Below are 23,666 nucleotides of genomic sequence, written 5' to 3' on the forward strand. Positions count from 1 at the left end.
GCTAAGTCTAACAATCAGTGTAAGTAACCAATTTATCTGAGAGGCTAGCAGATATTGGCTAATTTAACTCCCCACTCCGGTCCTGAATTGCATCCAACAAGCCATGTTTTGAGGATTTTTTTAATCACACACAGGGGAGTACATTTATACTATGTTGAAGTATTTATCTCAGCTGTTTTTTTAGAAATCCACTAAATATCAGCTGCTAAGATGGTACTTGTGGACTAGAGTTTGAAATACTAATTTAAGGGTCTAAGGATGAAAATCTGAAGTTACCCTACATAATATATACAATGTAATTCAATTCTCTGTGACTGGAATTTAAAGTGTGTGGTATTAACCCTATCAGATCCACATACCCCAATTTAAGCCTGGCCTATGGCAATCATTTTTTAAGGATTCCATATAGTTTAAAGTAATTTATTGAAAGTTAAATTTTAGTTGTAGTGCAAAGATATCTTTACTTTCTTCTGCTTCCTTTGATAACAGTATTTGATTGACATTCCTCATTGCGCACACTTCCCCTCGTACCTCCAGATAAATTCTTATAACATAAATAATGCCTCCTTACCAGCTTTCCCTTTTGCATGTCTGGTAATATTGATTTTATTTTCTGGTTTGGCAAGCTAGTTAGTAGTCATTATGTGACTCAACAACTATGCTATTCATTTAGTTTTGGCTGAGTTTCGGCTTTACATTCTCCCACTATGCTTTTCAAAGTTGACATCACAATGACATTTTCTTTGGCCTTTGATATTTTCAGCATTTGTCATTTAGCTTTTGTCACAGATAATGATTTTAGAATTTCCTTTTCATGTCAATTTTAATTTATAAATTATTTTTTTTACAGAAGTTTAAAAGAAATGTGGTATTAAATGTATTTGATATTTTTATACTAAAATGTTATTTTATATAACTAAAGACAAGCTACACAATGGAATCCAGCTCTTCTCACTTTTTAGGCAAGTTATCGGACATATTGTGGAAAACGTAAAGAACCAGTAAACCTCAAAATTGTAATTTATCTATTTAAATTAGATTGTAAGTGTAAGAGTGTAAACCTGATATTCTACTGCAGTTCTGTTAAAAACTATCTTGTCACTCCATTACATATAGCTGCAACTTCACCCACATCTTTAGGACAGTATTCTGATGGGATCTGATATAGCGCAAAAGCTAAAATTGCATTACTGTGATATAACTGACTCAGGGGTATATTTACTAAACTGCGGGTTTGAAAAAGTGGAGATGTTGCCTATAGAAACCAATCAGATTCTAGCTGTCATTTTGTAGAATGCACTAAATAAATGATAGCTAGAATGTGATTGGTTGCTATAGGCAACCTCTCCACTTTTTCTAACTCGCAGTTTAGTAAATATACCCCTCAGTCTCTGTGTATGAGCCAACCAATCCAGTATGCGCAATTCTGCAATGCAAGTCTGCCTAGCTGTCAGTCACTGTCATTGCACCGGTCTTATAAAGTAACAACTTGCTTCAGAGGAGTGAGCGAGAGCATGGTCAATATATTTAACTATAAACGCTCGTTATTTCATTTATAGTATTCAGCTCGGTAATACATAGGACTGGGACAGCTACCCGGTGAACATAAGATTGCTAGCTCCACGAGCACATCTGGTTTAAGGATTTCATATTTTGTGTCCGTTCACGGACCTTTGCGATTTGCGCACAAGCCTCCTCGTAGGTCACAGAGTGCCAAGATGGAAGACCAGGCTAAAGAACCACTCAGAACTTCTTTGAAGTGTTCCCAGTCCTGGGAACGGATTAACACCCGTTGTGCAGCAGCCGAAGTGCACCTGTTCTAGGTAAGCCCCTTAGTTACAGGTGCTTTGTTGTCCATGCATTCCACATTAGATAAATAGTTAACTGTCAGTAATACTCTGTCCTTTCAGTCAGGGCCACCAAGAGAATTTTGGGCCCCAGTACAGCAACTACATGGGGCCCCCCTATAGTCGACTAGAAGGGAAACCTATGGCAGTACTATACTGCCTAGCAGCTTTAATCACACATGACCCCCCCCTCTCTGCCCAGCAGCTTTAGTCACACATGCCCCTCTCTGCCCAGCAGCTTTAGTCACACATGCCCCTCTCTGCCCAGCAGCTTTAGTCACACATGCCCCTCTCTGCCCAGCAGCTTTAATCACACGTGCCCCCCCTATGCCCAGCAGCTTTAATCACACATGCCCCCCTATGCCCAGCAGCTTTAATCACACATGCCCCCTCTCTGCCCAGGAGTTATAGTCACACATCATGCCCCCTCGCTGCCCAGCAGCTATTGTCACACATGCCCCCTCTCTGCCCAGCAGCAGTGAAATGACCTGCTGGTGTCATAGTGACCGGGATCTAGCCACTGCCTAGTGGAGACTGATGCAGCCTGTGCGGTCCCTGCAAACTGTCACAGCGCAAAGTATGCGACTTGACAGTGTTTGCAGGGAACGCATAGACTGCCTGCCCAACACCCCCACGACTCCCTGCCCCCCTTCCCAGGAAACAAAACAAAAAAACAGCAGAAAAAAAAAAAAATTACTTAAAGAAAAAAAAAATCTTGCCAGTCTGCAGTGCGGGCCCCCTGGCATACCTGTGCTCCGGTAATCAGTACCCGCTCCCCCCCTCCTCCTCTCGGCACCCCTGCTTTTTAGTTCTCTTGTAGAGTTCTTCTTGTGGAAGGAAAGAAAGAGAGCAAAGTACAACATCATAGAGTTTGTGGAGCCTGTGATAAACCTTTATTAACTGAATCTGAAAGCGTCTTTTGTACAATGTGTAGTTCACAATTCAAAGGAAAAAGTCCATCCCTTGAACAGTTTAAGGAATTTTTTTCTGGATCAAGGAATATTTTGTGTCCAAGGAGGATCTGTGTACTGTACAAGGATTGGTATTAGTATGCATATTGAAGATAAATATTCTCAGTCAGAGTTGATTCTCTTTTGAAATTAGAAGACTCTTTTAGTGATCGAGATAAATTAAGGAAACATCTTGGTTGTTTTCTTTCGATAATGTGGAGATGTTGCTAAAATATATATCATAAATCCCATTTGAAGATCGCAGCAAGAAGTGTAGAGTTTTTCTAGTGCATCAGGTAGTGAAAGAACTTAATCATAAGGAACGGGCACAGGTTGAAAAAGGTCAGTCTAGCTCAAAAATATTAGATCATATGTATCCATTCAGTTATGATGAAGCTGAGAAGGGGACCTTGGTTTCAAAAGTTAATGCACTTGTAGCTAGCATGTCGACCAGAACTACTCTTACTCTTGAAAATATTGTTCCTCTAAGCTTCCGATTTCATCTGGAATCACACTGATGTCAGGCATGACCATGTCCTCAGTATCCAGAGTACATAGACTGTGGGTGTCACTGTGCTGGCAGCTCCCAGAAAAGAAACATGTCTGGCAAAGGTGCTTAGTCCAGAGAGGAGTGATCATGAAGAAGAAGAAGAAGAGAAAGTCAAGGGATTGGAGAAGGTAGAATGGTGGGGATCGAAGCCAAGGTCACGATTGGAGAAGGTAGAATCATGATGTACAGTGAAAAAAAAAAGTTTTCTTCAAAACACATGCAGATAAATCCAAATCAAAACTTTGCTCCTGCAAAAGTGTGGTAGAACTGAGAGATAAAGGCTACAAACAGGTGTGAAATAAATAGTTGTGATTGACTTGACCTTTTCACTGCAGGGCTGATTGCAGAGTCAAGAAAGTTTTGCAGCAGTCCAGGTGAGGCAACTAGCTAGATTGCTGTTCTTAGCATAGTGCTGATTACAGGAATTGAGTGATTGTGTTTGCAGCTGTCATTGTGAACTCTTTTTTGACAGCTGTCTTCTGGGGCTAGTGTTGTAAATCCTCACAGTTGGGAGAGACACTTTATACAAATGTACAAGAGAAAGTGAGCAGACAATACATTCTGAAAGCATTGAGGTTATGGACAGACATATAGCATTTTTATGTGATGCTTGGGACACCATTGCTTTTGCAGCAAGGTCAGTGGAATCAACAGTGGTGCCCTGAAGAGCCCTCTAGTTGGGAAACAGATGCTTAGTCAAGAATTAGTCTAGCCAATTTTTCATTTCAATGGTCCCTACTCTTTGGGTATAAATTAGACACAATGATCTAGGGGTAAATCTAACTACTTGCCACAAGATGGTAGGTCAAAATACCTCTATTCTTCCCCATCTTGTGAACACTTCATAGAAGTGAGAAGTTATAGGGCAGGGAGACAATACACTTGTCATAATGTTCCTGCTGTACTCAAATAGTCCTTTTGGGCATTCAGAATTAAAGAAAGTATGGCAAATCATGACTCCACAATGATTACTGCTCATATCCATCCTCATTAACACCAGTAGGGGACAGAATCACACAATGTGCGTTCACATACTTGTCTTTAAAAATCAGAGCAGTTTTGGAACGGAATTCAACACTTTTAACTTCAACTAAAATGGAAATATCTCAGAATATTTTCGGACAACAGGTTGCAGCCTTCATAAATCACAAGAGCGATACTATAAGCAGAACCATGAATGTGGAAGTTGCAAAAATCCTGTCTTGAGCAAAGAAAAATTTAAAGTCCCTCTCTGCATTGCATGTAGCAGGCAAACAGAACAATACAGCCGATTACTTTAGTTGAAAACAGATTCATCCAGCAGAGTGGACCCAGAAAATCCACTCCCCTGGAAAATCCAAGCTTCCTCAAGTGGACATTATGGTAACAAGCAAAAAAATCAAGGTACCCAGGTGCTTTTTCCAGGAAGAGAGGGGATTGACCCTCTGACAGTTCAGTGAACATTCGCTTGGGCGGTGTCTCATTGTTTGTGTTCTGAAATAGACCAGAAGAGAGTAGGCAGAAGTAATAATGATCCTTCAATTTTGGCCTTGCCATCCGAGGTTTCCTGTTGCCTGGGAGATGCTCCGGGACCAATCTTGACCGCTGCCTTTTCAGCCAGATCTTCTGCACCAAGGCACAATTCTTCATGCAAGTCCAGAATGGCTAGCTTTAATGTTATGATTTTGCAAGCAAGATAGAAGAACTCTTCAATATGTATTACAGATTCTGTAATAGATTGTAACCTGTTACGGAATTTTTAGGAAGTGTATCATATAGTGTGATACTAGATTCAATCCAACTGTTATAACTATTCCACAGGTTCTTGACTTATCTACCCTCAAGCTACAAGCTTCCGCATTGAGTGTCTTTTTAGATACCAAATTAACCTCAGAAGAATTGATTATTTGCTTCTAAGCAGTGAAGAGGATCTGTCCCTCTATTAGATCATTTGTATCGCCATGTGACCTCAATTTGTTTCTCAATATTCTGATGCCTGAGATGGATGACACTTTAGGTGGTGGTCCTGATAGCGATTACTTCTGCTAAAATGCCCTCATTGGACTTGGTAAGAACAATTTCCATAGACAGAAAGATTTAGAAGCACACAGCAAATCTTTGAGGTTCCTACAGGGCCTCGGAAAAAGTGTACCCCTTCTAAATAAGCATTTTCCAGATGTATCAGAGAAGCAGCTATACAGGCATAAATGTGGAATGGGCATGAAGTGCCAAAGATAGTGAGAACTCACTCAACATGGGCAGTAGCAACATCTTGGGCATGAAGGTCTCCGTCTCAGCGACAGAGCTTTGCAAAGCAACTGAATGGACATCTATCCACACCTTCGCTAGTCATTCTCATCTAGATGTCTTACCTTCTACAGACTGTCAGCTTGGGAGACATATTTTCCACACAAATAAATTTAAATGACTTTGTAGCATACATGGCTGGTGTGTTCTTTGTGGCCTTCCCTACTACATTGCTTCAGCACATCCCATTGAAATGGCTGCCATTTTGTTCAGCCTTGTTGATGTGTTTGGGGAAGAGGAGGCGCTGCCTTATATACCTTTACATCTTTAAGCCAGTGAGCCCATGTTTGATAAATTCAAGCGGCAGAATATTTTGTATCACTGGTTCGTCTTTATCCCCTTATTTACCAGAGATATTATGCACCTTTGGAACATGGTTCATGTTTTTATGCTCCATTTCTTGCACAGGGAATAATTCTTACTTTTCTAATCCTAGATAAATTTTTTCCATAGAGATTAATTTAGTAGTTTTTCTGAATTTTCATAGTTACTTTTATATAGTTAGTACATTCCTGAAAAATATGTATACATGTTTATTTTGAGGACATTATAGTAAAAAAAGAAGACAATTTTGTTTTGGTTTGTACATTTAATATTTTTTTCCTCCCCGATTTTTTTTTTTTATAAACATGGGGACAGAAATCGGTCCTACCACTGTACTTCACGGTATGTGACCACCATCCATTTTAACAAATAGTAATACACTGGCGGATGCGAGTATGTTAAAGATGTTGATTACATAACTTTTTTGCTAAAGAATCTATCACACTTATGATTTAGAGTGCGCTATCAGTAGAAAAAAAATATTTTGCCACTTATGACTGCCTCCAACTTGGAAGGGTGGAACGAGGGTTGGAGGAGGTGGATGGATTGATTTGGGCAATGTACAATAAGGGTGTGCCTATGCAGATGCAGCATTTCACTTACCTAACAGTACTTTCTACCCAGATTCAAATGGAAATGTACCTTGATATTCGCTTGGCTTTGACACACACTTTGACACACTCATACTTCCGAACTCTCCAAACTAAGACTGGGCAGTCTTCATTTGAGGGGAACTGTCCTGTTAATTCAACAGTTAGGACGTTAGTCCCAACTGTTGGGAGATATATCCTGCTCATCGCTGCTCTATCCTCATTGCAAGAGTGTTTGCATGTCCTTGTGAGGGAAAGGTTGATTAGAGTGTTTACCATTGACTACACTCCTTGTTCACAGTTAAAGTCATCTCTTATGTCAAGAGAAGTAGTAGATGTACCTTCTCACACTTCAAACAGTAAAAGTGGGACACAAATAAGTGTTCCATGATCTTATGTTCCATCCAAATCTGGCCATCCACACCCACATCCCAAATCGGGTCAGTCCTGCCAAAATAGGGACTGTTAGGATGTGCTATAAGAGTGATTCTCTACTACAATGTCCTGTAAAACACATCTACAAACCCAGTGCCAGCATTACCTTAGATGTTATGGGTTGTTATTTTTATTAACCTTGTTCATCTACGTTAGTGACGGGCATCATGATGCACTTCAAGGCCTGCATGTGCGGTCCCTCAGCCTTCAAAAGGGCCACACATTATCTCAACTCAGTAATTTAAAAAAAAAAACAAAAAAAAAAACCGCCACAAAATTACCTTTGCACCCCCCCCCAGCACTTGTCCCACATGCCCCAACGTGCCACAAAATGTGTACTGCAAAACTCCTTTCAGACTTCATTAATAAAACCTCAGACTGCTTCATGAAATGCTTCAACGTGTACCTGGAGTATTTTTCAAAGCAGTTGGATGGATCTCGGCTGCTCCTGTCCTATTCTCAACTGCAGTTGTCTTATTTAAATATTCTCTGCATTCGAGCAAGTCCATGAGCACAGAGCGGGCGGTCTGTTGGCCACCGCTGAACTAGGTCATGCATCCTATGTCAGGATTTCACAGGACAGACCTTACAAGCAGTGCTTATTTTACCAGAATTCGGACTTGTAATGCACCTGACTTAATAATTAGGGAATAGTTTTTTATTTCAAAATTATAGGATCCCTTAAATCAGAGACAAAACTTGTGAGCTGTGGCAGGGAAGTGGAGAACCAGGGCCCACAGTTCATGAGTTCTCTGTGCAGTGGGCCCCATTATCTCCATGGGCCCCAGGGCACCGCACCTGCTGCACCAATGGTAGTTCCGCCACTGCCTTAAATAGGACATTACTATAGACCACTAGATACCGGTGCTTATTGTTCCAAATTCCACTTGCTTAGAGCTTGGATACCAGTTTTGTTTCAATGGTCCTACCTCATTTTCTGTATGTATTACCCAGTATTGTTTTATTAATGTTTGTTCCCAATTGTAAAGCGCTACAAAATTTGCTGGCGCTATATAAATAAATGACGATGATGATGATGAATGGTCATTAAAAGTTTAACAAAAAGCACATCTGTTTGAGCAAATGCAGATTAAATGGGATTGTAACAGTGTTGCATCCTTCCATAGGAGGAGCTGCCCAGATTAGGGTGTTCCTACCTGAATGTGGTAAGGGAACATGAATGTTTGGATAAATGGGGTTTTGTTTTCTGGGACAAGATATTTATTCAAGGTATAAATATTATTTGCTGGGGTGTTCCCTGGCTAGTGGATGGCCAGATAACCTATTTCTCCCTGTAACTGTCTGTGTTGATATGTTTTTTTTCTTTTTTGTAAAAGGTGCTCAGGAGGTTCCTATACTTTTTATTGGAACATTTATAAGGGCACAATTATCAATGTAATATTCACACCGTAAAGTGACGCATGTATAAAAACATTCCTGATGTCCCATTACACTTCTATTTAATTGAAGATATACACGATGGCATGATGAGTAATGATACATGATGAGTAAGCAATACCTTAGAAGAATAATGAAAAAGTAATTTATTGTAGAGGTGATCCTAAGTGGTATAGCGGACATTTACTTTTTTTCATTAATGCACAATTCCAGACCCAAAAACCTTCAAAAGTAGATGCAAAACTATTTTACAGGGGAAAAACCACAAATCTAAATTGTAGACTTTCACCTATGTATATGTGAGGTAGATAAATGCACATTTGCACAAATAGTATTATAGGGAGTGCATTCACAAAATATCCTTAAACATTTTCATATGGGATTGGTTGGTTGTTAGTAAGTAAAATGTCCAAGTTCAGTACACCGTGTAGACTTCATTGTGAACCGCAGCACACTAAAGTAACACAAAATCTACAAAAACTTTCTCGTAAAGCAGAACATCGCTGGTGTAAATCTTGTACCTCTAATGATATCATCACATATACTGCTGTCTACCACACCTATCGAAATGCTCTGGACACTGCAAAACAAACATTTTTCCAATCTCTCATCAATGCTCAGGCTTCTAACTCCAAATGCCTTTTTAACACGCCTTTTTAAATCTTTTCTAAACATTACCACCCTACCACACCAAACATTCCTGACTACCATCAGCGCACAGGATTTTGCTTCCTATTTCAAGGACAAGATTGATAATATCTGACATGAAATGGTATCATCTCCCTCGACAAGCAGTCAGCTCAATTCCTTTGTAGTACCCTCACACCCTCTCTTTTTATTTTCCTACTCTACCTCTTGTCCCCTTGATCCCATACCCTTACAAATTGGTAGGTCCCTGTCTTCTGTGCTCATTCCACCTCTAACTAAAATCTTTAATCTCTCTCTCTACTGGTATCTTTCCATCACTATTCATGCACGCATTGATTACTCCTATTCTGAAAAACAAAATTCTGACCCAAACGCGCTCGCAAATTACCACCCCAGCTCCCATGCCCCTCCAAGCTTCTCGAGAGAATTGCCTACACTCGTCTCACATACTTTTTTACAGCAAATAACCTACTTACTGGTTTCTCTTCTGTCATGCTTTCACTCTCAACACTCCACAGAGACTGCACTGACCAAGGTTGTCAATGATTTGATCACAGCAAAAGCTAAAGGCCATTATTCTCTTCTAATTCTCCTGGATCTCTCTGCTGCATTTGACACTGTTGACCACTCTCTCCTCATACAAACGCTACAATCCCTAGGTCTTGAAATCACTGTCCTATCCTGGTTCTCATCCTACTTATCTAATTGCTCTTTCAGTGCTGATTTCTCTGGATCGACCTCTGCTCCACTTCCTTTATCAGTTGGAGTACCACAAGGCTTAATCCTAGGTCCTCTGCTATTCTTTATCTACACCACTTCTCTTGGAAACTAATAAGTTGCTTTGGATTTCAGTATCTTCTCTATACAAATGATACAAAAATTAATCTATCGTCTCCTGATCTTTAACCATCTTTGTTGTCTCACGTTATTGACTGTCTTTCTGCCATTTCATCTTCAATGTCGTCTTGCCAACTCAAACTCAATTTTTCAAAAACATAATTAATAATATTCCCACCCAAGAACGTAAGCTTCCTGCCTGACATTTCTATTTCTGTTGACAATAATGACCATAAAATCCCACTGCGCAAGCTCACTGCCTAGGTGTAATCCTTGACTCACAACAATCCTTTGTTTCTGTCATCAACTCTATTTCTAAATCATGTAACATACATCTAAAAAACATTTCCAGAATACGCACATATCTCACACAAGACACTGAAAAAACTTCAATTCAAGCACCCATCATCTCCCGCATCGGCTATTGCAATTCTCTCCTTACTGGTCTTCCCAAATTCAGATGCGAACCCCTACAATCTATTTTGAATGCAGCAGCTAGATTGATTTTCCTTGAAAATCGTTTTTCCTCTGCTGAGCTACTCTGTCAGTCTCTACGTTGGTTGCCTGTTTTTCAACGAATCCAATATAAAATTATTTGACTAACATAGAAGGCAATCGACAAAATTGCACTTATATACATTTCCTCACTTGTGTCAAAATATCTCCCAACTTGGCACCTCCGTTCTGCAAAAGATCTGCGCCTCTCATCTACTCATCACATCCTCCCATTCACGGTTACAGGACTTTTTTTCGGGCTGCACTCATTTTGTGTAATTCCCTTCCTCGCACAATAAGACTTTCCTCTAGTCTTCAAACCTTCAATTGTTCTCTGAAAACTCAGCTCTTCAGACAAGCTTATGATATTCCTCAATACCCATCTTAATCTCCCTAGGTTACCCTATTACTACCCTCTACACAGCTAATGCAAGATAACAACCCTCTGACCAACATTGCTGTGTGACTGATCATACAGCCCACTCAATACTTTTTACCTTTGCATTCTAGCTGGACAAATATGCAATATGATGTAGCACTTAACCTTGTGTATCAAATGCCTATTGTCCCATAGATTGTAAGCTTGCGAGCAGGACCCTCTTACCTCTCTGTCTGTATGTATTACCCAGTTTTGTTTGAGTACTGTATGTTCCCAATTGTAAAACGCTACGGAATTTGCTGGCACAATTTAAATAAGTGATGAGGAAGTACAGTAGATAGGTCTTTGCTTTTCAGCAAACAAAATGGTTTCTGAGGGATTGAATGTAGCTGTCATAACTTGTATATCTCTGTGTTGGCTTTACTTTGTGTGCATGTTTATATTTGAACCAATAGAACATTTATTTAAAATGCTATATTTTTTGAATATCTTCTAGGTCAAAATTAAAAATGGAAGATATCAAAGAAGTCAACAAAGCTCTTAAGGTATGGCATTTTTAACAGCCACCCATAAGTGTAACTTCACTGGTAATTCTGCTAGCTTAGGATGACTTTAAAGTTAGATGAGGCTTGTCTTTCGTACTTAAATGTCACACCAACTAAGCAATGTATATGAACATGAATATAAATTCTAAAATACAAATATACCATTACATGGGCTTTACAAAGATTATCTTTTCTGTTATACAGTCTGTTTTTAGAGCTTTCTCCTTTTGAAGATTTAGTTTCTCTTAATGCCATTTTATTAGCATTTACCAAGTACAGAATTTTTTTCTGGATGCAAAATAAACACCTGTATTCCATACTTGCCAACTCTCCCGGAATGTCCGGGAGACTCCCGCATTTTGTGAGAGTCTCCCGGACTCCCGGGCGAGTGTGGCAATCTCCCGAATTCTGCCCACTTCACTAGGAAGTGCCCCACTTCCTAGTGAAGTGGGCAGAATTAGATCCCAAACGCCGCGATTCCCGGTGAATCGCGGCGTTTGGCCCCGCCCCCGCTGTCAAATGACGCAATTTGCGTCATGACGTCACAGGGGGCGGGGCCGAAATGACGCGATTTCGGCCACCCCGCCCCTTCACGCCCCCCTCCACTGGCTGGCTCCCGGAAGGGAGCTGAAGAAAGTAGGTAAGTATGCTGTATTCTTGATAAGCTGTACTTATATATGTTAGACTTTCCAGAAAGTAGCAATTTAAATTCAGTGGAATTCTATTTGGAAGTATGTAGTGCATGATGCCTACTTGGACCAAGGTTTCTTAAAATTGTTTTTAAAAATAATCCCAGTTATTCGTGAACAAAAGAGTTAAGTATTGATAAAGGCTAATGGCATACTATTTCTTTCTGTGCTTGTTTATTAACACTCTTCACCTTGTTTTCCTCTACAAGCAGACATAGCTGCTTGCAATGTACAGAAAATTATAGCCTACAAGTACTGAGTTCCCAAGGCTAATATACATAGGTGCAAAAAGTGCCTGTGTGGTATCAGCCTTAGTCATATAGTTTCATTGTGCAAAAATCCTCCAAACAAGACCTGGGGGTAAATGTATGAAGCTCCGGGTTCTTCAATACAGTGGCGCTCGCAGGGGGGGTTTCTGGTTCTCCAGAAACCCCTCCCCTCCGCGAACCAACGGTACTGTACAGCAGCCGCGGCGCTGTCAAAGTAGCGTCCGCGGCAGTGCTGTATTGTAGTATAATACAGCACTGCCGCGGATGCTGCTTGACAGCGCCGCGGCTGCTGTAGAATTCAGACTCGCCGAAATGGAGCTGCTGCGCTTAAATTTAAAGCGGCACTGCCTTGTAAAGGGAAACTTCCCTTTACAAGGCAGCGCCGCTTTAAATTTAGGCGCTGAAGACGCCGAACTCGCGGGTGTTGAAGAACCCGGAGCTTCATACATTTACCCCCTGGTGGTACTTGAAGATCAGTCTTAAGAAACCATTGCTTGGAGAACAAATAATGTGACCTGCGTAAATGTACCAACCAATCAGTATAGTTTGTCTGGAACCATGCTGTAATTATGGCATCTATGTATCTGTTTGGGACTTTGATGAATGCAAAATAAATGTCATTAGTGAAACAGTGGGTCTGATTTTCATTTTAAGTGTAATCCAAGCTTTCAGATTTAGTCTAGGTACTGTAAAATAAAGAGGTATTAAAGAAAATATGACATAATTTCCAACATTTTTTTGTTTCCTCATGTGAGATCACTGCAATTGTGGAGGGGGGCAGGGCCAAAAGGACACGATTAGTGTCATGGAGGCCCATTTCGACCCTACATCATTATGAAATGGGCTGGATGCAGGAGAATGGCCTACTCTCCTGGGAGTCCGGGAGACCTTCTTGGAATTCAGGAGTCTCCCGGAAATTCTGGGAGATTGAACAAGTATGAAATATGAGAGAAATAAAACAACTCGGGTAAAGGCTGGAGGATAAAAGAGGTTGAAAGATCGACAGTGTACGGTGAATTTAGCCATCTTTACATCAGCCATGTTTTGTGCAAGAGTACTAGCAGTGGTTCTCAACTCACTATAATACTCAACACCTGCTGTAGTCTCAGAATTTCAGGGAATCCATGTTTTGCAATACTCTTTTAAAATGTGTGCAGAACCACTGCAGGTGTCTGGTAGGGTTGGAAAAAATACAAATGCTAAATAAAATTAATATGCTTAATTTCCATACAATAATTTTCACCCTTCCTCATTAATAATAATAATTTTAAAAAAATGTAAATTTTATGCATACTGTTAATTCCTTTTCCTCAAAATACTCAATGGCAACCATTACAATGAGATTTAGAATCCCTATCCACCTTAGATATAGACAGCTTAGAAAAGAACCCTATGGGTGGATGGGAAACTGGGCGGCCATGTAGTAATTTGAAGAAAAGAAATTATCAGTAAACATAATTCACATTTTTTCCTCTTCAATCCTCCATGGCAGCCATTAAACTGGGATGTGCCCAAGCAATTCAGTGGTGAGTGTCACAAAAAACAAACTAGCCACATATGCTTCAGAATCGTAAATTTATTTAGTGGCTGTGCAGAAAACATAACTCCCAAACTGAGTGGGTGCGTACGATATCCAGATGAGATAATGGCTGGCAAAGGTATGAATAGATCGCCAACTAGATGGTTTGCAAAGCTCTATTTCTGCAGTCTCTGCGTTTCTTGGCTACTTTCTTGCTACTATCAGTGTTGAGTGGGCTATCTGGCACCTAATGCCCATTTCTCTTGTATGCCTATACAATTGCTTCCCTGATCCATCTGGAAATGGCTTGTTTAGCAGTGGCAGACCTTTTACGAGGCCCTGCAGGAAAAAGAGTTGTGTTGTGTTTTTAAATCCTTTTGGCCTGGATAACATATAGGAATTTCCCTTACCAAGTGCAATGAGTGAAGTTTTCTTTCCTTTTCATCATTAAGTTGTAGACAAAAAAATGCAATATACCCATTTGATTATTGTGGAATGTAGATACTAATTTAGGGAAAAACACCGGTTTGGATCTAAATAATACTTTATTCGCATAGATATTCAGAAAGAACTCCCTGCACCACAGCTCTTGTATTTCTCCTACTCTGAGAACAGAAGTAATTGCCACCAAGAACAACACTTTTTGTGTCACCCATCTCAAACAAACTTCTTTCAGTGTTTCAAAAGGATCAGACATCAGAATGTTGAGAATTAAATTGAGGTCCCATGAAGCCACAAACAAATGATCTGCTAGAAGGATGGATCCTCTTCACTACCTGGAAGTAGCAGATAATCAATTCTTCTAAAGCTAACTTTGAATCTAAGAACACATTGGAAGCAGATACTCATACATTGAGTGTAGATAAAGCAAGACCATTGCTGAAAGTTTCCTGATGGTCCTGCGGAAAAGTCGCTGTAATTCTATTGAATTTTGAATCACACCATGTGATAAACTTCTTCCAGATTCTGTAATAGATTATGAATAATTCTTCTTTCTTGTCTGTGACAGTGCTGATAACTTGCTTTGACATTTTCTTATTCTTGAGCAGTTCCCATTCAATCTACATGCCATTAAAGCTAGCAACTCTTCATTTGAATTTCTCCTTGGTGTAGGAGATTTGGCCATAGAGGCCATGGCTGCTCTTGTAGCATGGAAGGACTGCTGTTACTTTTTCTCCTTTTAGATCTGTTTTAGAATACGAGAGATGAGTGGAAACAAAGGAAAGATATAGCCCAGGTGAAATGCCTATGTAACTATAACAGAGCATCTATTCACTGCCCATGGAGCTTTGTGTCAAAAGAAAAACGGGTTACCTTGGAATTTCAGCTTGTCTTTGTGATGTCTATTCCTGATGTCCACTTGAGGAACCTGAATTGTCTTATCAGTAGCAGGAACAATTCATGGTGTAGAGACCACCATCCTGGATGCATCTGTGTTTGACTGAAGTAAATAGCTATTGCGTTCTGTTTGCCTGCTACGTCCATTTCTGAGAGTGACTTAAAATTTTCTTCGCAACATTATTTTTGCTACTTGCACTATCATGGTTCTGTTTCTCGTACCTCCCTGGCACTTTATGAAGACTACCACCATCTTGATGTTTGCTAATATTCAGATACACTTCTCTTTTAGATGAAAGTGCTTAATATTTTCCACACTGCTCTCATTTTCAAAACATTTACCTGAAGCCTTTTCTCGCTTTTTGAGCAATTTATTCTATGCCATCTTTCCCTGAATATGGCCATCCCATCCTGTGACATTGAAATCTGTGTTTTATTTATTCTGGTTCCAAAAGTGATACTCCTCTTGTCTTTAACCACCTGAGAGAATTACAGGCTCCACTAATTCTGTGCTTCTGTAGCTTGCAGTTCCTCTTCCTCTTCTTGGAGTCTACTGTAGTACTGAAGAGAGAGTATGTAGCGAGTCCACAGTGGGGATATCGGCCCAACCTGGTCTTTCAGTCAGTGGGCCAATTGGGTTACATCGGGCTACCCAGTTTATTAAAATCCGCCCAGTGGCTGGATCCAGCATTGTTTTGTGACCAAACAGGGAGGCGGAAGCTGCCCACAGGAAGTATGGAACAGCTTGGGACACTGACATGTCACAAAGTAGTGGAAGGGTTTAAGAACAGGACTCTATCTAAGATCAGGTAGTGGGATTTGATTATTGACTGACCATTGTCCTATAACGTTCCAAAACCAAACTTGATGGCAAGGAAACAGCAGGTGGGCTACTGCTGAGGTCATATTCTATCTCCACCCCTGTTACCACCCAGAGTCTAGCCACCACCAATGATAAGGGATCATGGCCCGGGAGGGGGGGGGATTGGTCCACGGAGGGGGCAGGGACCGGGGGATTTTGAAGGGAGTTAAAAGGGAAACATGGAGGGACTGTGTGGTTATTGCTGTGGGATTTCCTTGGAGAAGGACTTTGATGTTGAGAAGTCGTTCTCTCATACTCTATCAGTGCCAGAGGATATTGTTGGAACCAGGTACCTGCTCACTCAGATCAGGTGCTGTATCTTTGGTACTGATTGGTCATCACTCATCAGGAGATACTCATAGGTTCTAAGAAATTGGTGAGCCTACATTTGTAGGGAGACTAATACCCAGAGTCCCGCCGACTGGATCGGAACCCCTGCCCCTGAAGACGCACACCTTGATTGTTCAGCTGGATACTTTGTTGCCAGGAGTTTGTGACTGTTGGGACTCTGAGCTGTGAGGTACTATGTTAGGGTTTGTTGACACTGGTGACGTTACTGACACTTTGTTATATTTATTGGGAGAATATGTCTCTCCTTGGAGAGCACTGTTGCATTTACTTTGTGTGTACACATTTGATAAATAAAGATGTTTTTATCTTTTTCTTGCCTCCACCTGTGTGATCTGTGAACCTTGAGGGCCAGGTATCTTGAGAACTACGGTTCCAACCCTGGTGTCCTCACAGAGGAAATTACTAACTGAACAAGGTCTACATTCATGAGAATCAAGCTTACCTAGTGCACATGCCTTTTGGCTGTTTGGGATTTGACTCAGGCTGCATTCTGCTGCCAGCTCCAGTTGATGCACACAAATTTCTCAAGGCAGAAACTTTAAAGCAGTTCCAAGCCCTCCTTAGTGTAGCCTCTATCTTGGTGCCGTATCAAGAAGGCACACGCAGACAGCCGAGGTCTGAAAATCGGCATCAAATTTGAAATTACTACACTAGGTCTGCTCGCGGAGGCAGCTGACTGGTGTTCCCCAGGTAGCCAGCCCGATATCCTTTGCTTACACCATTAGATGGTGCTTCGCCGGGAACCAAGAGAAGCTAAGTCCTGCACTACAGAAATAAACAAAACACTTTCTGACCTACCTTTCCTAGAAACAGGAAAAGGCATAGGGGAAGTGGAGGAGCTGCCTTATATGCCTCTGGGGGGGGGGGGGGGGGGGACCTTAACCTGTCTCTACCTAAACTAGAATTGGATTCTACATCCCATTGTAATGGCTGCCATGAACATTATAAGGCCAACCATTGTTTTATGTGTAGTGTAGTCACTTTATGTTGTTATCCTCAATCTTCATCAGATTTAATCCAAAAATGTACCATTCTTAATAAAAACACATTATCTTATCTTGCTTTTATGAAAGAATTATTGACAAAAAGTAAAATTAAAGAATGCCTGTCCTGTGTGGCTGTCCGAGAGAGTGGAAAGCATTCAAAGACTTTTCCCACAACTTCACATGTATCTAATTGAAACTCACAGGGTGATTGAGTGGGAGGGGGCATGGTAGTTTTAAAAATTATCCTAGCCCCATACTAGAGACAAGTAGTGTTCATATTTAATCCTGCCTCACTGCATCATTTCCCCTACTACACAACGGAAGGGATAGATGGAATGGTTGGTGGAGGGGGATAGGGGCTACACATACAGTAGCAATATACAGCTTGTTATGAGGATACATTATGGTATTTCCTAGACAGTAAATCTTTGCTCTGCTTTAATTACATCAAATGACTATATTCATTTTAGTTGCTTTGTTTTTTTCAGGGACATTCATGGCTAAAGGATGACGAAGCAATTGGATGCAAACAATGTAACAAAGAATTCTCCATTTCAAGACGAAAGGTAAATACTTATTGCAATGTTCCTTGAGTGTACAACCATACTTCTCAATAATGTTATTATTTCTTATTTGCAGTAAATATTGCTTTCTTTAGTCATTAGTATCAGTGAATATAAATGCATGCTCTGTATGGATGTAAAGAAGAACCTCTGTAACATTCATTCAACTAGAGTACCTATGAGAACTGCATGGGTGTGGTGTCAGAGACCTCAGACATTTATCTGACACTCACCACCCTGCGACTTTTTAAATGATGAGCAGAGTTTAAAATATTAGCATTCCAACATCTCATCTCAATAGCTCTGATTGGACAGATACCCAGCCATCCAATCAGCACTGAAGATGTGAAATAGCCCATGCATTACAAACTTTATATCACTTATTTGGCAGCAGAATTAACCACTGATTCTGTACTGTGTGAAAGAGTATCTCACAAATGGATTCTGGATTCCAAGCACCTCCTTGTTGGTAAGGGAAGTTTCAGGTTAATCTTTATTCTGAGCAGAATTCTTAAAATGTTTATGGAGCAAATATGTGTGTAACCTTTCATATAAGACATAACAAGTGCTATTGCTAAAGCCTAAAGTATGCATATGGTCCCAGAAATATTGTGTGTACCAGAGAAACATTTTTTTTAATCCCTTTTTACTTGTACTGTATTGAATGATTATTGCTTGTGAAATTATTTGTGTGACTTTCCAATAACTTTGTGGACATAGATACAAGCAGTTAATGATAGCTTGTGATGCAATAAAAACAGTAAAATCCAATACCCTGCGGGTGTTACTGTTGTTCTTGCTGTCTACAGAGGGATCTTGCTAGTGAGTAGTACTTCCTGTAGACGGCAATTTCAGCTGTGACGTGTGCAGGCTATAATATGGTTCAACTATGTAATAATGGAATTTACTTTTGCACAAAATACTTAAAAACATCGTAAAACAGAAAGGAATAGGATACACTCACCTCTATTTATTTATATGGGATACATCCCAATTGAATGATTTTATTAGGGAAATGTGAAGCTATTTAAAATGTTATTGTTATAAATTATATTTAAGTGATATTTGTAGCATAGCTATTTAAATAGACTATATGTTATGGGGTATCATAAATAGTGACAGTGATCAGATCTATACAATAAAATCACTTACCTTTATAAGTAGTTTAGAAAAGCCAATATATACTCAAATAATATGTTATAAAATTTATTATTTTTCATTGTCTAAAAATACTTTTAATCTAAATATTGCTTAAAGCAGCAATCCCATTAAAAGTCAGCTGTGATTTTAAAAAAAAAAAACACAAAAAAAACATAAATCACTGTGGTAGGCTATGAGAAGAATGTTTCCATTTACCACTGTCCCTTGTGTTTTTCATTCAGGGTTCTAGTTATGATTTATGATTCTGGACTACTATGGCAACCACATTCACATTGCACATTATGTATTGGGCAGAGAGGCTTTGGAATGCCCATTTAAGCTCTGTCACACTCTTCTCCCCCCTCTGCCATCATATGACACTGCTGAGAGCTGTGAGCCTGTGTGTGTATAGCAGACTGACTGTGTCTGTCTGTCAGTCATTTTTGTTTGCCAACCAGAGAGCTTTGAAAAAGAAGATAATAATTTGTAGGAGGATAGCTAAAAAGTATGCATGCTTAAATGGTATTTAACTTGATATTTAAAGAAATATATCTTCTATGCAGGATTGCTGCTTTGAGTCTAATTTAGAACAATACAATTCCAAGCAGTATGAGATGTATCCCATATGAGTAAATAGTTTATATTAGTAGTAAGCACATTCTATTCCTTTCTGTTATTGATTATTTTTGGAGCAGCTCTCTTTGACGCAGTCAAATACAATTGAATTGTGTTCTGTGCATCTTATCATTAAAATACCCGAAAAGCACTTTCTCCCATATCATTGTATATATTTTTCATGATTTGTCAGCTGTGAAAACACACTTGAAAAGCTTTATGACTTACCAATATCCCTAGCCCACTGTAGGCCACTATTGCTCTGTAACAAATACTGTCACAGTTTTTGGGAATCTTATGGAGGATCTTGTACAAACAAGTAGGAAGACACAGAAGAAGAACTGATTTGCATAGATTGGGAGAAAAGAGTATTTTTCATTTTTGAATGAATGTATACAAATTATACACAGAAGCATATGTACCTGGAGTTGGACAGAATATTCTTACAATGAGATAACATTTTTGCAACATTTTTGTTAAAAGTTTCTAAAAACAATTTATCATACCATCAGGCCACCAAAATAAATCATAATTATGGTGTTGTATAGAATTCTAGACCCCTATTTTTAGATATAGTATAACCCAGTTATAGGCAACATGATACATTTCAGGGGCTGCATAGGTGGCCCTCTAACCATAAAAATGGCCGCATATTACTATTAACCTCAGTAATAAGTTAAAACAATACATTTATCTAAGAAATAGGCACCTACCTGTGATATCATATCAGCAAGCAATCTAAACAAGTGGTACAAGCTATAACAAGCAAATCTGACAATAAATCAGGAAGGAGCTGAGGGTCGCAGGTGAAGGTTTGGAAGCCCCCCTGTTTTCCATCTCTGGTCTGTATGAAATTGGTGTGCAGTGATACTAACAATTTATTATTTTTTTACATTTTCAGGCCAGTCCATTCACCCAATTTTGAGAAAGAACAGTTTAAAAAATAAATGTTTGTTCACAAGTTTTTCTAATTAGTAGTAAATATGTTTATTTACAAATGTTAGGTCCTAAAGCTTCTAACCAAAAATTGTCCTGTATCAGGAACAACATTTAATATAATCTACAAATTTTCAAACTACAAAAAAAAATATCCTCCTTCACCCTTCTACATTGCCCCCTCATTACTGCACTCGCCTCTAGTTAACACTCATGAACTTTTTTCCTGTTTATATTCACTAACTGTAACATCCCCATCCTATCACCAGAAAACTAGGTCAGCATCTTACATCTTTCCTTTCTCTTCATGGCTTCTATTAGCTAGTGATATATTACATAATCCTGGCGTCCCCCCCCCCCCCCTCACATCCCATATATATATATATATATAATATATATATATATATAAAGAAAACTAACGAAATCCAGCAAACCTCAAACACATCACCTGTCTTTTGTCTCTTCCAAAGTCCTTTACATGTGCCCTGTTGCTCTGTTTGTAACAAACCACTCCATATACAACCTCAACCTTCTGGCAATAACAGAGACATGGCTTACATTTCACCCACACCTTCAGACCTGGAAGCAGACAAAGAGGTGGGGTTGGACTACTTCTTTTCCCACATTGCACATTCACAGTTCTACGAAATATCCCATCACTCACAGTCACATCTTTTGCAGTACATGCAATTCAGATTTTGAACCCATTCTCTGAGTTTTGCTGTTATCTATTGCCCCTCTGGACTACACCAACAATTTCTTTAACATTTCTCTGCATGGCTACTTTACTTCTTCTCATCCCCACCATCATCATGGGTAATTTTAACATCCCCATTGATAATTCACATTCCACTTGTGCTTCCAAACTACTGTCTCTAACTTACGCCCTCGGCCTCTCCCAGTGGACTGAATCCTTGACTTATCAGGATGGCTACTGCCATCATCTTGTTTTCTCTAGACTATGCTCAGTTTCTGATTTCCTGATTTCTGAACACTCCTTTCCCCCTCTGGGATCATCATCTTATCAACTACAAGCTCTCCCCCAGTACTTTAACCTCTCTGCTGTCAAACTCTACCAAGCTTCCTCATACCAACACTAATCTTATCGTCTATAAATTTTCACCAGTTTTCCACCTCTCTCCAACACCTTCTCTCCCCAATCTCTTTATTCTTCTCCCCTGATATGGCAGTACTTAATTTTCACCAAACCCAAGCAACAGCCCTTCTTCAAGTGGCTACAGTGAATATTCATACTCCTCATTGACTTTGATGTCGCTGTGGCAAACAAAAGTAACACATAATCTTCAAACACTTTCCTATAATACAGAACGTCACTGGCATAAATATCATACCTCTATTGATTTCTTCACATTTACTTCTATCTACCACTCTTATCGAAATGCTCTGGACACTGCAAAAGCAAACATACGTCCATGTGCTCATCTCTCTCTGCTCAGGCTTCTAATCCCAAATGCCTTTTTAAAACTTTTAAGTCTCTTCTCCCAAACCCTCTAACTACTATCAGTGCCCAAGATCTTACTTCCTACTTCAAGGACAAAATTGATAAGATCAGACTAGAAATGGTGTTAACTACCTCGACAAGCAATTAGCTCAGTTCCTTCCCAGCACCCTCTGACACCCTCTTTTCATTTGATCCCACAAATCAAGGTGAAGTATCTACTTTCTTCTTATCTTCCTACTCTGCCACCTGGCCTCTTGATCCTATACCTTCACAAATCTGTAGATCCCTGTCTTTCCCCCTAACTAAAATCTGTAATCGCTTTCTCTCTCTCTCTACTGGTATCTTTTCATCATTATTCATGTATGCAGTGATTACTTCTATTTTGAAAAAAAATTCTGACCCAAACTCGCTCTCAAATTACCATCCCATCTCTCACTCTCAGTTCCCATGCCCCTTCAGGCTTCTCGAGAGAATTGCCTACACTCACCTCAAACACGTAGTTTCCTGACACAACCTATTGTATCCTCTTCAGGCAAGCTTTCGTTCTCAACACTCCATAGAGACTGCATTGACTAAGGTTGTCAATGATTTGAACACTGCTGAATTTGTGTGTGTGTATATATATATATATATATATATATATATATATATATATATATATATATATATATATAATATAAACATAAGGTATATTTCATATTTTGATCAAAACATTTAAGCCTCATTGTATACAGGTCCACACTGACTACTAATATATGAGTATACTGTATATGTGAGTGAGGGCTCAATTCTTGAGGCCCAGTTTGGGTCTTCTGGCCTTCCAGCAGGCAGAAATTCTATTGTTACTAAGATTGGTACATCTGCTTTCTGCTAATGTTGTGACATTGATTTGATTATGATGAAGTCTCTAAAAATAAGAAATAGGGGTCTAAAATTTAACTTTCTCTTTATCTTCTGCAATTATTTTATCATTTAGTGGCCCAATATTATACATTTTACTTTTCTTGCTGTTTAAATACTTGAAAAATATTATTTATTTATTTATTTTATTTCTTTTCTTGTAGCATCACTGTCGAAACTGTGGAGACATCTTTTGCAACACCTGTTCAAGTAATGAACTTTCACTGCCATCTTACCCAAAGCCTGTTCGTGTGTGTGACACATGCCATAACTTGCTGCTCCAAAGATGTTCTTCAAATTGTTCTTGAGCTCTTCACTCATTAAAGGAAAATGTTACAGCAAGTATTTTTTGAACCAGTAAAAGAAAACAGATTTCTACATATAAATAATAATTTTTGCTTGTTAAATAGATAATATAAATGTGTATTTTTCTGTTCTTATGTTCATAAAATCAGTAATATACCATGCTAACAATATATTAATAATCAATTTTATTACAAATCAACATATTTTGTGTATGTCTGTACTTATATTGAAAACTCATGCATTTTCTGTACTTTATTTTTGTGACATGCTTTTGAAACCACCAAACCTGTTCGTAAGATACATAAAGAAATGTGCCTTTGTTTTTACATCACTTAAAAAAAAATATGCAGATCACTTTTGTTACAGATCATTGTTTGATACCACAAAACAAAAATAGAGATTTGTTTACTGATTAAGATAATGTATTTGGCTCTTATTTTTTCCAT

At 39.3% G+C, this 23,666-nt stretch overlaps 1 protein-coding gene across 1 annotated transcript in view; it reads left to right on the forward strand.

Annotated features, from left to right (window-relative positions):
• The window catches only part of LOC142152797 (RUN and FYVE domain-containing protein 1-like), a 183,454-nt gene extending 159,819 nt beyond the window's left edge, over positions 1 to 23,635 (forward strand). The window contains exons 16-18 of the mRNA XM_075209791.1: positions 11,236 to 11,284; positions 17,787 to 17,864; positions 23,079 to 23,635. Coding sequence (XP_075065892.1) covers positions 11,236 to 11,284; positions 17,787 to 17,864; positions 23,079 to 23,222 — 271 coding nt within the window. The 3' untranslated portion in view covers positions 23,223 to 23,635. The remainder of the gene's footprint in view (positions 1 to 11,235; positions 11,285 to 17,786; positions 17,865 to 23,078) is intronic.
• The last annotated feature ends 31 nt before the right edge of the window (positions 23,636 to 23,666 follow it).

The sequence above is a fragment of the Mixophyes fleayi genome, chromosome 4, assembly GCF_038048845.1.
Source record: "Mixophyes fleayi isolate aMixFle1 chromosome 4, aMixFle1.hap1, whole genome shotgun sequence".
In the NCBI taxonomy this organism is placed as follows: domain Eukaryota; kingdom Metazoa; phylum Chordata; class Amphibia; order Anura; family Limnodynastidae; genus Mixophyes; species Mixophyes fleayi.